Source organism: Pleurodeles waltl, chromosome 3_1 (assembly GCF_031143425.1).
Source record: "Pleurodeles waltl isolate 20211129_DDA chromosome 3_1, aPleWal1.hap1.20221129, whole genome shotgun sequence".
Taxonomy (NCBI): Eukaryota; Metazoa; Chordata; class Amphibia; order Caudata; family Salamandridae; genus Pleurodeles; species Pleurodeles waltl.
Genome location: NC_090440.1, coordinates 1,162,841,713 through 1,162,858,259, shown reverse-complemented (window position 1 = coordinate 1,162,858,259; position 16,547 = coordinate 1,162,841,713). Strand labels below are relative to the sequence as shown.

General features: G+C 43.7%; 1 protein-coding gene across 1 annotated transcript in view; it reads right to left on the bottom strand.

The window, feature by feature from the left end:
- Positions 1-3,362: 3,362 nt before the first annotated feature.
- LOC138285031 (otoancorin-like) overlaps positions 3,363-16,547 on the bottom strand; it is a 489,250-nt gene continuing 476,065 nt past the window's right edge. The window contains exon 26 of the mRNA XM_069224460.1: positions 3,363-4,078. Within this exon, the coding sequence (XP_069080561.1) occupies positions 4,011-4,078 (68 nt within the window). The 3' untranslated portion in view covers positions 3,363-4,010. The remainder of the gene's footprint in view (positions 4,079-16,547) is intronic.

The following is a 16,547-nucleotide window of genomic DNA, read 5'->3' as shown; positions in this document are numbered from 1 at the left end:
ATCATTAAGGCTTTAGTTAGCATGAGTCGAGGCCTAGCTGCCTGACTCTCATATTAAATGTGTTTTTCTAAACGTGCAGTGTGCTGACTTGCTGGAGGACATGAACTCTTGTTTTTTCCAAACTAGAAGCTGAATGTAACTGTAGTAGATCCGTTCTCATGAAATTCGACATGCTTGTAGAAACATTTTAGCCAAATGCAACACTGTAGATCATCCGTAGGTACAAGGTCGCCTGAACCGGTACAGACAATGGAGCCACTGACCGAAGATGCGCAAAGAACCACAAGACTATGAAATCATAACCGGACATTCCACCCACTAAAGACGTTAATCATAAGGACCAATAAAATACGTGAGAACTGTTATGGGGTGACAAATTCGATGAGCTAATGTGAAGTTAATTGATTAAAGATAGTGGGATGCAACCCTTTGTCCAACCAGATTTTAGGGGAATGTACAATGAAAAGGGAATAAAAACCCTTGACACCAGGAAGTAAATTAGAACTAGGGAGTGGGAGACTAGGATAGGGGAGATGCTGTTGCGAATTGCTATGATCCAGACACTTTGTCACTTTACTTAGTGACTTGCTCATTTTACTTAGAACCATTCTTGCCTTATATTGCCCATTGTGCTGACCCCAAATACGGAGGGTTACTATATGACAATGAAATTGTGATTGTCTGTTTGCTTTTCCTTTCTAGGTACCAACTGCTTCTTTTTTGACAGAGACCATAGCTAGATGTTTTCTAAAGTGGTGTTACTAAATTGTTTTGCATGAAGCCCAACATGCTAATGCTAATTTCGAGGTTAGGTGAGGGGTTCACTAAACTGACGCAAATAGACAAATGACTGAATCTATGCTTTGTTGAATAATGCGCTAATGTTACTCTGCTAAAGACAACCTATGCTGACGTCGTGTTATATTCTAATGTTCGTGATCCTTGCTTTGATGAAATCTTATCAGAGTTGCCATATTGTGACCATGCTAATGTGTTTCTTGGTTTTGAGACTAATAAACTTGCTAGTAGAATTGTAATCAATAGGGAATAAACTTCATAAATCTTACTAAACTGGTGTGGTTATTCATGACTTCAAGGTCATGGTGATTTCTGAGTCTTATTAATGTCATTGACTAAGGTGAAGTGCATTTTTATAATAAATATTGATGACGTTATTGACATATTGATTGACATGTTGATTAGCTATTTCGTCCTAAGGTGTCTTCAATCAGGGTCAAAAGATTCATTGGGCTAAAACAAGTCCCACAGTGAGTAAAATAGTCATAAAGGGACGCGTTAACAATGTCTTATGAGCATAAATTCCCTATTTTAACTTAATGGATGTTGGTATTTACCCGGCCGCTGGCCAAATAGTACATAATCTCTGCTATTTACCCAGCAGTCGGGAAATAGTACATAATCTATGCTGTTTAGCAACCCACAGGCTAAATAGGAGAGATTATGGCGGCTAGATATAGAGTGTGAAGGCAATCTTTATTTAGTCAGCCTTTAAGAAAAAAGGAACAAGCAATGGTAGGGTGGTAGCCATCTTGCAAAAGGGTTGTGACACGAGTGCGGCATTTGAATGTAATTGTATATACAACTAACCAATAGTTTGTATAAAAGCCAAGTGCATTAATTAATTATGGATGGAAAAACAGTAAAATCAATTTTGAATCAAAACGTTTGTTATCTTAATAAATATTCAGATAAGAAATGTAGGAATCAAACGTCTATTTCAGGAGCTTCAGAATATGTAACACAGATATTTTGCATTGCAGCTAGGAACATTTAGCTGTCTGCAAGAAATAATGATTATGGTTTAAACCTGTTACAAAATTTAAATATTCCTGATCCTCCTTTTGATGATTTTTGAGGACTGGGCTCTTTTTGGGCTTCTTATGGAAGGCCTTGTGCTAGCTTTAAGCATCTTTTTAAGGTTTTTTTTCTGGCTTAGTATTTCAAACCTGGCAACACAACAGTAGTAGACAAGCAGCAGCAAATAAGGAATGCAGGCAGATAGGTGGTATCTAGGCCTCAGAGAGATGGAAACGTGGAGTAGGCATTTGGAGCTTGGGGCTATAGTGCTTTGCAGGAGGTAAAGTGAGTAATGGTGCTTCTGTAGAAGGGGTAAGTGAAAGCATTAGATGTGAGAGTAATGCATCTGGATAATTCACAGGAGGAGTTCACTTTGCTGTCTGTAATTAAGCACACTTGTTCATAGCATTCAGCCAGCAAAGAGGGTTTCAGGCACAGATGCTGATTGATCTCATGTCATGAGTGCCCTTTCAGCCACACTGACATTTTACTCACCTGCACAATGTATCTTGGGAATAGTTTTGATTTTTAATATGCAAAGCAGTACTTTTAATGGCCAAGGTCATGTCTTTACTTAGATGTCAGTCAATGACAATACCTAGACCATTGGCCTGGGAGTAAGTGTGGGTCCAAGTCTGGCCAACCACATGATATAGTCTCACGGTGATGGGTTCTTCGCGAAGTTCACATCTTCTGTGTTGTTGGTGTTGAATTTGAGACAGTTGGTCTACATCTAGTCAGCAACTTCAGTCATGCAGACGGGGAACATGATCCCGGTATTGGAAGTCTTGTCCCAGAGGGAGAATATCAGTTGAGTGTCATCAGCATTGGGTGGGCATCAATGTTGTGAGTGTGAATAATTCTTGAATGTGATCATGTAAGCCTTGAAGATGATCGGGCTGAGTGAGGATACTTAGGTTACTCTGCAGGTGAGTTTGCTAGTGCCAGATAAGTGGGGGAAAGGGGCAGACTGTCTGACTGTGCACTGGCAGTGAGGAATGAGCAATTCCAATGGAGTGAGGGTCCTTGTATTCCACTCTCTTCCAGGAATCTAATGAGGATGTATTTGATACCATGTTGACTGCAAAAGAGAGGTCCAGGGCCTGAGGGCAGCTGTGTCTCCTGTGTATAGGATCATGCAGATATCATCTGTAGTGGTGATGACGGCTGTTTCTGACACACACACACACACACACCCTTGTTTAGGGGGGTCACTGGTCAGTACATCATTTATACGAGGCCCTTCTGGGCAGCTATTGCATCCCAAAACTAATTCCTAGCTTCTATAAGCCCAGACACAAGTGAAAAGGGTTATGATGGTTTCCACAGAGGCTACTTTTTGGAGAGACTAGTCTATGGATTCTCCTATTGAAAAGTTCACCAACCATGTTTCTAGGGTGCACTTGGTTTGCTATTTTTTGGGTTCCTCAGGTTTAGGGGTTATCAAACTACGAACCTTATGCTGTGATTAGTTAATCAAAAGGCTATTTCCTGCACCTGCTTTTGATCATGTGTGCCACTGATACTTTCAAAATACCCAGCCGAAGGTTTTTAGGCATCTGTCAAGCCCATGTTTTATTTTCAAGCTGCTCAATAGCAATTGAAAGTAACAATTTGTAGATCAATGTACACAAATTCCAATTCAAAAACAGTTATTAACTTCATGTAACAACAACATGATATAATCCTATGTTTTGCAATATTTGTAATTTAAAACCAATATTCTTCTTTGTGAGCAGCATTGCTTTGCATCCCTATCAGTTCTCAAAATGACTACATGAAAACCTGCTGGCATTACAGTTGAATATTCCCAGAGTTCATAACTTCACTGAAAAGATCCATAAAATGTGGTGCAACAAGACAGTAACCTCAGAATTATAATTCTTCACAAATCTTGGTTAAACAGATTGAGGATGGTGGAATAAATGGCTTTTTCAGTACAGCATGGTGATAGGTAGCACTATGAAACCTGTGACTGATCTATTTAGGCTGATTAATAACATTTTTACCAGTATTTTAGCATAAATTGCACTGTGTAATGCGTAAAACTGTACAAATTGTTTGTTCCCAGGAAGTCCATTCATTTTTCAACAGCTGGCTCCAGTCCATCAGCCTGCTGCAAGTACATTAGGCTAAACCAACAGGTGAGGCACAGATGAGAATGGGGTCAGGCTTCAGGGCCAATCCATCTGCTACAGAGCAACCATTAAAGCTAATGTGACCAGGGTGAAGGCGCTCATGGACAACCAGTGGGTGGAACCTACAGGGAAAAAGACAAAAAATTATTAGATGGAAGGGTTGACAGAACACAGAATGAAAGTACACGATGGGTGACTGAGTTGAAGGTCCTGTGAAAAAACTCCCTATGCTTCAGTGCATACATAACATATGCATTATGGGACCAGGCTGCCATCAAACATCCAAATCCTAAAATGACTGCACAATAATCCATAGAGGCATAGAGCTGCAAAGGGTTATAGTTACTAAATCTGCCCTACTGCAGCTCTTTTATTCTATACTAGTGTACAAATAGACTGTCTAGTGCCACACACCCACCTTTGAATGATGGTGCAAAGTGTGTGTGATGTCTAACATAGGTTTTCTACTGGAAGTGTGCCCTTCCAGCAAAAAATCCTATGCAAGGGCAATTTTGAAAATGTTTCACACCTGTATAGTGCAGAGCACATGGTATGTGTGAACTTTTTGGAGAAATAAATATATTTTACTCGCCATTGACAATCATAAGCACTGAATGGTGCCACCCACATGCAGGGACCCAGGAGCAGTTCCTTAAGAGTCATATTATTTATAGTACTTTCATCTAACTTCAGAAAGTCAAAGCGGTACATGTGCCAAAAATGTAAATTTGCAGCCTTTAAAAGTCAGTAACAATAATTAGAAGTGGCCTTTTAAAAACATCCTTCACAAACTCTTTTTACTTTCTTTTAAAGCAACTGATAGGGAAAGATAGGGCAATGTAACTGTATAGATCGCAGCATTGAAACAATGAGAATAGAACACTGCACCTTTAAGGGCACCCTGACCTCCAGTGTCCCATCATGCCTTGCAGGTGCGGTTTACCCAGTTCTTTTTGCTGATAGGACCCTGGAGTAGAGCTCTGCCCTTTTAAGGCTTTTTCATGTCATTTTTCGCTTTCAGAACTGGTTGACTCGATGACGGGAGAAGAATATTTATTGATATTTTTGTGACAGGAAATATATATTTATGCTAATACCATCTGTTTGGAAAATGCCCAGAATGTGGCATAAAAATTGCAACAGCTGTTACCTCCACAGGCTCTCTATCCTCTGTTAGCCAGCTTTTCAATATTCTAAGACATGTTACCACGGAAGGACCTTCTCCAAACATACTTTGAGGAAGAGGAAGACAGAGAAGATTTGCCTACATGGTCAAGTGGCACAAATGGGAAAACAAGATTTTGAAATAGAGAAATAGAGAAACATCTATGGGGAGAGGAGAGGCTGTTTCCTCTACTAGTGCCCTTATCTCACTCTCTGAAGACTCCTGCAGGAGGAGATCCAAAAGGAAGAGATCTGGAGACAAACGACACCCTGTTTGTCATTGCGGATGTTGAGAGGTACAGCAGGTACTTGCTCACTGTCAGGAGTTCGTTCGATATTAAGAACACACACAACATCAAGGAGAAGGGCACAGTTGGTGTTGAGACGTAAGCCAGCTTCAAGAAATTCCATGTTGAGACATGGTTCAACATTGAGACACCATCTTCCTTCTCAGGAGAAGACGGCGGAATGGCTTTTGCACATGAATTCTCAGAGTTTCCCATCTAAATCAGACCCTGATTACTCCAGAGCCTATTCTCAATCCATACGAGCATCTCCAGTCATCATACTGGATTCTCCACATCAATAATATTCTGCTACTCTACAGGTTCAAGTGGATCTTTTGTCTAATCCTCCTCTACAACCAGTAAATCCAGCGGTAATCCCACCACCAAATACAACATCCACCCCTTTTGGCCATTAAAGTAAATTGATCTAGTGGTACCTCCACCTAGGCGTACCAAATCTTAAGCTCATCATACCAGAACTTGCAGCAACAGGTCTAGGTCGAGAACAAGGCCAAGATCACATTGTAATCATCATCCCACAAGATCACCAAGATAATCCTGTCCAGATGCAGGCCAGATTTTCAATTCTGATCTAGATCTTCAGTGTGTTACCATACAACCTCATCCTCTCTAGCCTATAGTGCCCAACACTAACAGATTCACTTCCAGCTAAAATATCTCCTGTCAACGATATCAAAACTTTCGAGGAGGCCCTTATCAGAGGCACCAACAAACTAAATATTGGCTTGCTGATTAACACAGTTGGTTATCTTCGAGACACTGCACCAACGGTCTGTCACCAGACCATTGCTTCCTCCAGTCCCAGGTCTCTGAGAACTGGCCATAGCATTATTCTTCACACCAGTGTTTATTAAGATGGTACCATCTGACCTGCAGAGGAAATATCAACCTCCAGATCAAGATCCATTATTTGTTTGCATGGATCCTACACTGGATTCAGTCATTCTTTCTGCTGCCTGAAAACAGCATGCCACAGCTCCTTCTTCTACTGGAGACATTTCTATAGGCCCCTCTGCCGCCGATATTTCTACCAGAAGGTTCAAGTCCCTCAATGGCCTTAAAGGAAACAACAGCCGCAACAGAGACCTCAACAAACAAGGTCCAGTGAAGCTGTAGAGGTGGTCAGGAAACATCTGCCCAGGCCACTAAACCAACTGCAGGTAGCAAGCAATGAGTGCCTTCCTACCCACCATCCATTACCCACTTTGGTTGAGGGAAGAATGACATTTTCCCCTGTAAGAGTGGAGAAATATTACCAACAACCAATGGGTTCTCGGTATTATAGAGAATAGATCCCATCTCAGATTCAAGTTTTCTCCACCAGCCATACAGCCAAAGGAATAATCCCTATTCCATTGGAAAAAAACTACAGCAAAAAGTCTCCTTCTTCCCTCACAACATGCAATGAAAAAGGTTCCCACTCCTCTCAAAGGCATGGGAAGTTACTCCTGTTAGTTTCTTGTGAAAAAAGAAGGAACCCATTTTAGACCGTACAAAAGTGAATAGATGGTTGGCTGAGAATAATTCAGAATGTTGTCTCTCTATCAAATCTACCCTCAACTACATCTGGGGGTCTGGCCATGCATAATAGATCTCCAAGATGCCTATTTTGACATCCGCATAGCTAAGAAACTTAAAAAATTCCAGAGGTTAACAACATTACCAATACAAAGTTCTCCCTCTCATTCTAAAATCTGCAACACAGATCTTTTCCAAATGAATGGTGGGGGTGGCAGCTCACCTCAGCTCTGGCTCGTTAAGGTGTCTCCTTACCAACAAGCAATCTAACATTAACAAACTGAGACTCTAGTGCTTAATTTGTAAAAAAAAGAAAAAAAAGTGCCAGGGTTCTCATCAGGAGGCCCTTGCAGCTTGCACCACACGTTGCCCCTGCCTTGCTGCCAATGATAGTAACAACTCAGCTATAAGAATGGGTTGGCCAGCAGGAAATAGTCATTTTTAATGTATATTGAATTAATAATTCATTGTTGTTGTGGTCATCTCTTAAATAGCCAGACAACGTTACCTTGTGGCAGGCTGTCACAAGTGCCAGTGTTGATAACTAAGTGCTGGTGCTGAGTCTTGGAAACCACCTGCACAAATTAAGCACTGAGTGACTTTCCATCGACTGGGATTACACAAAGATCCTGAAAACTCTTCTCAGTGCCAGTTCTATTTCTTCACTACCTGGGAGCGATCTTAGACACAGTGGACTCAAGAGTGTGTCCTTTGGAGGAGAAGCGATTATATGGCCTTCAGAAATGTCACAATCTGAAGACAACAGTCCATCCAATGGTGAGACAGTTTTTTTCTCTTTAATGGATCAATGTCATCATGCATGGTTAATATTCAGGGATCTCAGGATCACAGGGGTCTACCTTCTGGGAACTGAAAATGCTCAAGTGGACAATTTCAGCAGAACCATTCAAGAGAATAACAAATGGGTATTAAAGGACTCCATCCTTCACAACTTCTTTTGTGACTGAGATTTCCCCCCCAAAAATTGTTAGAAATGGGTCCCTAGTTGGCAGTCAGTTTACACCCTGTCCAATTAGTGACCCTCACTCTAGTCAGGGCAAAGGGGTCACACACCTATGATAACATCTGCTCATCCCCTCGGTAGCTTTGCACGAGTAGTCAGACTTATCTCAGAGGCAATGTGTAAAGTATTTGTACACACACAATATCAGAGTGAAAACACCACAAAAGCACTCAACACCAGTTTAGAAAAATAGCCAATATTTATCTGAGTCAAACAAGACCAAAACGAAAATAAAATCCAACATACACAAGTAGAGATATCACTTTTTAAAGTTTGAAAGAGTCGTAATCTAGAAGAAACAGTGGCTGTATCTTTATAATACACAGTACCTTTGATGTGTCAAAAAACAAAGACGATGTGGGCTGCAAAGTAGGTGATGCGTAGAAAAAGCAAGTAATGCATTGATTTTTTCACCGGTGGAAGGCAATGAGTCGATTCTTTTCCCAGTGGACGGGCGATGTGTCGTTACTCTTTCCGCCGGTCTGGCGATGCGTCAATTCTTTCCTTGCAGAAAAGGCGCTGCGTGGAATCCTTATTGCGGTGCAGCATCAATGAAGTAAATGAGGCCCAGGGTGATGCATGGAAAATCTAGACGCATGGCAAAGATGAATCCAAGCTGAAGCAGGAAATGTGTGGAATCCACAGCTGCAAGACAGCCACTGTGTTGATTTTTTAGCTGCGTTACAGGCGCTGCCTCAATTTTCTTTCCGCAATGGCTCACTGCGTGGATTTTTTTTCAGCTCACAAGCTTCCACCTTCAAGGGAAGGGACTGGATTAGGGACCACTTGGAAAGTCAGGACTCTCAGCAGAAGGGCCCAGGTGCTGGCAGATGAAGTCTTTGATGTCCCTGAAACTTGTTACAGGAAACAAGCTCAGTTTAAGCCATAGGAGAACCTTGAAGAGCAAGATGTAGAAAGCAGAGTCCACTCCTTTTACTCCCAGGGCAGAAGCAGCACGCAGACGGCCAGCAGAGCAAAGCAACAGGGAGAGTGGCAGTTCTTCCTACAGTATTCAGCTCTTCTTCCTGGCAGAATGTCCTCAGTCCAGATGTGTTTTGAAGTTGTGGTCTCAGATGCTCAATACTAATACTAATTTCTGCCTTAGAAGTAGGCAAACTTCAAAGGAAAGTCTTTGTGGTGCACAAGACCCTGCCTTTCCTGCCCTGGCCCCAGACACACTCCAGGGGGTTGGAGACTGCTTTGTGTAAGGACAGGCACAGCCTATTTAGGTGCAAGTGTCTACTCCTCCCTCCACTCTAGCCCAGGAAGACACATCATGATACGCAGGACACACCTCAGCTCCCTTTGAGTGACTGTCTAGAGTGAATTTACAACCAACTCAACTGTCATCCCGACCCAGACGTGTGTTCCACAGCCAGGCAGAGCCACAAAGTGGTTAACCCCTTCTGTGCCCTGGACAAGAACACCTCGTCCGGCTATGGGCCCCTGGGGGAGCGCTCCCCTGGATGGCCGAGCACCCCCTCCCCTGGGCAGAGATGGAATGGGAATCGCTTCCCCTTCCACCCCCACACCCCGTGACCCTCAGTGGCGTCTGATGACGTCAGCGCGCTTTTGCGCGCTGACCTCATCAGAGGCATTCTCCCTGGCGCAGGAAGCTTAGCTACCAGCGCCGATCGAAGGAGAAATGCAAAAGCATTTCTCCTCTGATCATGTGGAGGGGGCGTAAAGGCATGAAAGGAGAGGAAACGCCTTTCCTCTCCTTTCATGTCTCTCTGAGCATTTCTGCTGCCCGATCGCACAGGGAATATTTTTTTTTTGTTATTTGAAATAAGGGGAGCGGCCCCTTGGGCAAGGGCCGCTCCTCGGGGAGCAATTTATTTCTTGGCTATTTTTGCCCCCCCCTCTCCCCCCCCAGGCAGATCGGCCTAATATTATCGGTCTAATATTAGTAGGCCGATCTGCCCCTGGGGCAGAAATCCACTAGACACAAGGGAACATTGTTTTGTTTTTTTTTGTTTAATGTTTGGGGAGCGACCCCTTGGGCAAAGGAAATTATTGTTAGGCCATTTCTGCCCCCCCGGGGGCAGATCGGCCTTGTGATCTGCCCCCGGGGGGGGGGCAGAAACCACTACACACCAGGGATTTTTTTTTTGTACTTGCGCATAAGGGGAGTGGCCCCTTGTGCAAGGGCCACTCCCCAGGGGGGCAAATGACTTTTAGGCCATTTCTAACCCCCCTGGAGGCAGAAATCCACTGGACACCAGGGATTATTTTATTCATTGTTTTTATGTTTAGTTTTTTTTATGTTTGGGGAGCGACCCCTTGGGCAAAGGTCGCTCCCGGGGGGGCAAATTATTATTAGGCCATTTCTGCCCCCCCCCCGGGGGCAGATCGACCTTGCGATCTGTCCCCGGGGGGGGGGGGGGGTCAGAAACCACTAGACTCCAGGGATTTTTTTTTTTGTACTTGCGCATAAGGGGAGTGGCCTCTTGGCAAGGGCCACTCCCCAGGGGGGCAAATTACTTTTAGGCCATTTCTGCCCCCCTGGGGGCAGATCAGCCTAAAATTATTAGGCCGATCTGCCCCCGTGGGAGCAGAAAACCACTAGACACCAGAGATAATTGTTTTTTGGTTCATTTTTACTTTTTTATGTTTGGGGAGCCGCTGGGCAAGGGTCGCTCTCGGGGGTGGCAAATTATAGTATATGTGTGTTTTGCTTTGGGGATGCAGCCTCTTGGGCAAGGGTCGCTCCCCATGGGGGTGCATTACTGTTGGCCATAACTACCCCCCCCTTGGGGGCAGATTGGCCTATTTTTGGAAGGCCCATCTTCCCCCAAGTGGGGCAGAAAGCCCACCAGAGACGAGGGAAGACTTTTTTTTCAAAATAAGAGGTGGGGGTATGGCCATACCCCAACCCCAAATGAATGGGGCCAAGTTTGTTCTGCCCACCAGTGGGCAATTACCCCCGATCCACACCCCGAGTGGTCAGAAAGTCTACTAGATGCTAGGGAATAAAAACAATAAAAGAAAATAGTGGGGTGGTGGCTACCAACCAGTATGGGCCTGGTTATGCCCCCACCCGAACTGAAGGGGCTAACATTCATTCAGCTCTCCCCCGCACACTAAAACATCTTATCCCATGGCAAGCAAGAGGACATTTGATTATTTTTGTTTTTTGTTTTACATTTGGGCCAAGAGAGCTTGGTAACTCTCAAAATCGTCCCACTTGGAATGGTGAGGGCTGCACTTTTGGTTTTACTTTGGGAACCTGCCATATAGAAAAATCCACAAGACCTAGACACATCTGAAAACTAAATATCTAGTTGATTCTAGGGTGGTGTGCTTCACATGCACCTCGCACCATTTCCTTACCTGCAATGCCCTGCAAACCTGCAACTTTGCTGGAAAGCAGACATTCTTCCCACATTTTTGTGATGGAACCTTCTGGAATCTGCAGGAATCCACAAAATTCCTACCACCCAGCATTGTCTCATCTATACCGATAAAACTTCTACTGCACTTGTCAGCCTAAAAATGTTTTTTTTCAAACTGCCCTTTTGGACCCACTTTGGTTCCCCCTCAATTCCGATGTGTTTTGCCTCTTCCCTGCCACAAACACTTGGCCCACCCACACAAGTGAGGTACCATTTTCATCGGGAGACTAGGGGGAACGCTGGGTGGAAGGGAATTTGTGGCTTCTCTCAGATTCCAGAACTTTCTGTCACCGAAATGTGAGGAAAACATGTTTTTTTAGCCACAATATGAGGTTTTCAAAGGATTCTGGGTAACAGAACCTGGTGAGAGCCCGACAAGTCACCCCATCTTGGATTCCCCTAGGTTTCTAGTTTCCAAAAATGCACTGGTTTGGTAGGTTTCCCTAGGTGCCGGCTGATCTAGAGGCCAAAATCCACAGGTAGGCACTTTGGAAAAAACACCTTTGTTTTCTTTGAGAAAATGTGATGTGTCCACTTTGTGTTTTGGGGCATTTCCTGTCGTGGGCACTAGGCCTACCCACACAAGGGAGGTACCATTTTTATCGGGAAACTTGTGAGAATGCTGGGTGGAAGGAAATTTGTGGCTCCTCTCAGATTCCAGAACTTTCTGTCACCGAAATGTGAGGAAAAAGTGTTTTTTTAGCCACATTTTGAGGTTTGCAAAGGATTCTGGGCAACAGAACCTGGTGAGAGCCCCACAAGTCACCCTGTCTTGGTTTCCCCTAGGTCTCTAGTTTTCAAAAATGCACAGGTTTGGTAGGTTTCCCTAGGAGGTGGCTGAGCTAGAGGCAAAAATCCACAGGTAGGCACTTTGAAAAAAAAACCTCTGTTTTCTTTGAGAAAAAGTGATGTGTCCACTTTGTGTTTTGGGGCATTTCCTGTCACGGACACTAGGCCTACCCACACAAGTGAGATACCATTTTTATCAGGAGACTTGGGGAAACACTGGGTGGAAGGAAATTTGTGGCTTTTCTCAGATTCCAGAACTTTCTGACACCGAAATGTGAGGAAAAAGTGTTTTTAGCCACATTTTGAGGTTTGCAAAGGATTCTGAGTAACACAACCTGGTGAGAGCCCCACAAGTCACCCCATCTTGGATTCTCCTAGGTCTCTAGTTTTCAAAAATGCACAGGTCTGGTAGGTTTCCCTAGGTGGCGGCTGAGCTAGAGGCCAAAATCCACAGGTAGGCAGTTTGGAAAAAAACACCTGTTTTCTTTGAGAAAATGTGATGTGTCCACTTTGTGTTTTGGGGCATTTTCTGTCGCGGACACTAGGCCTACCCACACAAGGGAGGTACCATTTTTATCGGGAAACTTGTGGGAATGCTGGGTGGAAGGAAATTTGTGGCTCCTCTCAGATTCCAGAACTTTCTGTCACCGAAATGTGAGGAAAACATGTTTTTTTTGCCACATTATGAGGTTTTCAAAGGATTCTGGGTAATAGAACCTGGTGGGAGCCCGACAAGCCACCCCATCTTGGATTACCCTAGGTCTCTAGTTTCCAAAAATGCACTGGTTTGGTAGGTTTCCCTAGGTGCCGGCTGAGCTAGAGGCCAAAATCCACAGGTAGGCACTTTGGAAAAAACACCTCTGTTTTGTATGAGAAAATGTGATGTGTCCACTTTGTGTTTTGTGGCATTTCCTGTCGTGGGCACTAGGCCTACCCACACAAGGGAGGTACCATTTTTATCAGGAGACATGGGGGAACGCTGGGTGGAAGGAAATTTGTGGCTCCTCTCAGATTCCAGAACTTTATGTCACCGAAATATGAGGAAAAGGTGTTTTTTTAGCCACATTTTGAGGTTTGCAAAGGATTCTGGGTAACAGAACCCGGTGAGAGCCCCATAAGTCACCCCATCTTGGATTCTCCTAGGTCTCTAGTTTTCAAATATGCACAGGTTTGGTAGGTTTCCCTAGGTGGCGGCTGAGCTAGAGGCCAAAACCCACAGGTAGGCACTTTGGAAAAAACACCTGTTTTCTTTGAGAAAATGTGATGTGTCCACTTTGTGTTTTGGGCCATTTCCTGTTGCGGGCACTTGGCCTACCCACACAAGTGAGGTACCATTTTTATCGGGAGACTTGTGGGAACGCTGGGTGGAAGGAAATTTGTGGCTCCTCTCAGATTCTAGAACTTTGTGTCACCGAAATGTGAGGAAAACGTGTTTTTTTAGCCACATTATGAGGTTTTCAAAGGATTCTGGGTAACAGAACCTGGTGAGAGCCCGACAAGTCACCCCGTCTTGGATTCCTCTAGGTCTCTAGTTTTAAAAAATGCACAGGTTTGGTAGGTCTCCCTAGGTGGCGGATGAGCTAGAGGCCAAAATCCACAGGTAGGCACTTTGGAAAAAACACCTCTGTTTTCTTTGAGAAAATGTGATGTGTGCACTTTGTGTTTTGGGGCATTTCCTGTCGCGGGCACTAGGCCTACCCACACAAGTGAGGTACCATTTTTATCAGGAGAGATGGGGGAACGCTGGGTGGAAGGAAATTTGTGGCTCCTATCAGATTCCAGAACTTTATGTCACCGAAATTTGAGGAAAAGGTGTTTTTTCAGCCACATTTTGAGGTTTACAAAGGATTCTGGGTAACAGAGCCTGGTGAGAGCCCCATAAGTCATCCTGTCTTGGATTCCCCTAGGTCTCTAGTTTTCAAAAATGCACAGGTTTGGTAGGTTTCCCTAGGTGTCGGCTGAGCTAGAGGCCAAAATCTACAGGTAGGCACTTTGCAAAAAACACCTCAATTTTTTGTCAAAAAATGGGATGTGTCCACGTTGTGTTTTGGGGCATTTCCTGTCTCGGGCGCTAGGCATACCCACACAAGTGAGGTATAATTTTTATCGGATGACTTGGGGTAACGCTGGGTGGAAGGAAATTTGTGGCTCCTCTCAGATTCCTTAACGTTCTGTTACCGAAATGTGAGGAAAAAGTGTTTTTTAGCCACATTTTGAGGTTTGCAAAGGATTCTGGGTAACAGAACCTGGTGAGAGCCCCACTAGTCACCCTGCCTTGGATTTCCCTAGGTCTCTAGTTTTAAAAAATGCACAGGTTTGGTAGGTTTCCCTAGGTGGGGGCTGAGTTAGAGGCCAAAATCCACAGGTAGGCACTTTGCAAAAAACACTTCTGTTTTCTTTGAGAAAATGTGATGTGTCCACTTTGTGTTTTGGAGCATTTCCTGTCGTGGGCACTAGGCCTACCCACACAAGTGAGGTACCATTTTTAAAGAGATACTTGGGGGAACATAGAATACCAAAACAAGTTTAATTGCCCCTTGTCTTTCTCTACATTTATTCATTCCAAATATAAGACAGTGTGTAAAAAAGACGTCTATTTCAGAAATGCCCGGTAATTCACATGCTATTATGGGCACCCCAGAATTCAGAGATGTGCAAATAACCACTGCTCCTCAACACCTTGCCTTGTGCCCATTTTGGAAATCCAAAGATTTTCTTGATACCTATTTTTGACTCTTTATATTTCAGCAAATGAATTGCTGTATACCCGGTATAGAATGAAAACCCACTGCAAGGTGCAGCTCATTTATTGGCTCTGGGTACCTAGGGTTCTTGAGGGACCTACAAGCCCTATATATCCCGGCAACCAGAAGAGTACATCAGCCGTAATGGTATATTGCTTTCAAAAATCTGACATTGCAGGAAAAAGTTACAGAGTAAAACTTAGAGAAAAATGGCTGTTTTTTTCACCTCAAGTTCATTAATTTTTTATTTCAGTTGTTATTTTCTGTAGGAAACACTTGTAGGATCTATACAAATTACCCATTGCTGAATTTGGAATTTTGTCTACTTTTCAGAAATGTTTCGGTTTCTGGGATCCAGCATTGGTTTCACACCTATTTCTGTCACTGACTGGAGCGAGGCTGAAAGCACAAAACATCGTAAAAATGGGGTATGTCCCAGCAAAATGTCAAAATTGTGTTGGAAAATTGGGTTTTCTGATTCAAGTCTGCCTGTTCCTGAAAGCTGGGAAGCTGGTGATTTTAGCACTGCAAACCCTTTGTTGATGCCAATTTCAGGGGGAAAAACACAAGCCTTCTTCTGCAGCCCTTTTTTCCATTTTTTAAAAACAAAACAACATTTTCACTGTATTTTGGCAAATTTCTGGGTACCTCTAGAATCCCTAGGATGTTGGAAAGAAAGGACACAAATTTGGCGTGGGTAGATTATGTGGACAAAAAGTTATGTGGGCCTAAGCGCTCCCTGCCCAAATAGCCAAATAAAGGCCTGGCACCTGAGGGTAAAAAAGGCCCGGCAGCGAAAGGGTTAAACAAGAAAATGCCCACTTTCGAAAAGAGAGATTTTCAAACATACAATTTAAAAAACAATTTCATTAAAATGGTATCTTAAATTGTGAGTGCAGAGACCCCAAACTCCAAATCTCTATCTGCTCCCAATGGGAAATTACACTTAAAAGATATTTCAAGGCAATCCCCATGATAACCTATTGGAGAGATAGGACTTGCAATAGTGAAAAAGGTATTTAGCAGTATTTCAGGACATGTAAAACACACCAGTACATGACCTACTGTTGGAAATGGCCTTTCTGCAGGGTCACCCCCAAACATTTTACCTTCCTCCTCTTCTTTTTCTGACCTCATTTTTGCTGGCTTTAGGATTCTGGACATTTTAACACTGCTAACCAGTGCTAAAGTGCATGTGCTCTCTCCCTAAAAATATGGTAACATTGGCTCATAGTCAATTGGCATATTTAATTTACTTATACGTCACTAGTAAAATGCACTGCATGTGCCTAGTGGGCCTGCAGCACTGATTGTGCCACCTGCATAAGTAGCCCCTTAACCATGTCTCAGGCCTGCCACTGCAAGGCCTGTGTGTGCAGTTTCACTGCCACTTCAACCTGGTATTTAAAAGTACTTGCCAAGCCTCAAACTCACCTTTTCTACATATAAGTCACCCCTAAGGTAGGCCTAGGTAGCCCATGGGGCAGGGTGCTATGTAGGTAAAGGCAGGACATATACCTGTGTTTTGTAATATGTCTTGGTAGGAGAAAACTCCTAAATTTGTTTTCCACTACTGTAAGGCCTGATCCTTTCATATGCTACGATTAGGGCTACCCTCATATACTGTTTGAGTGGTAGATTCTGATCAG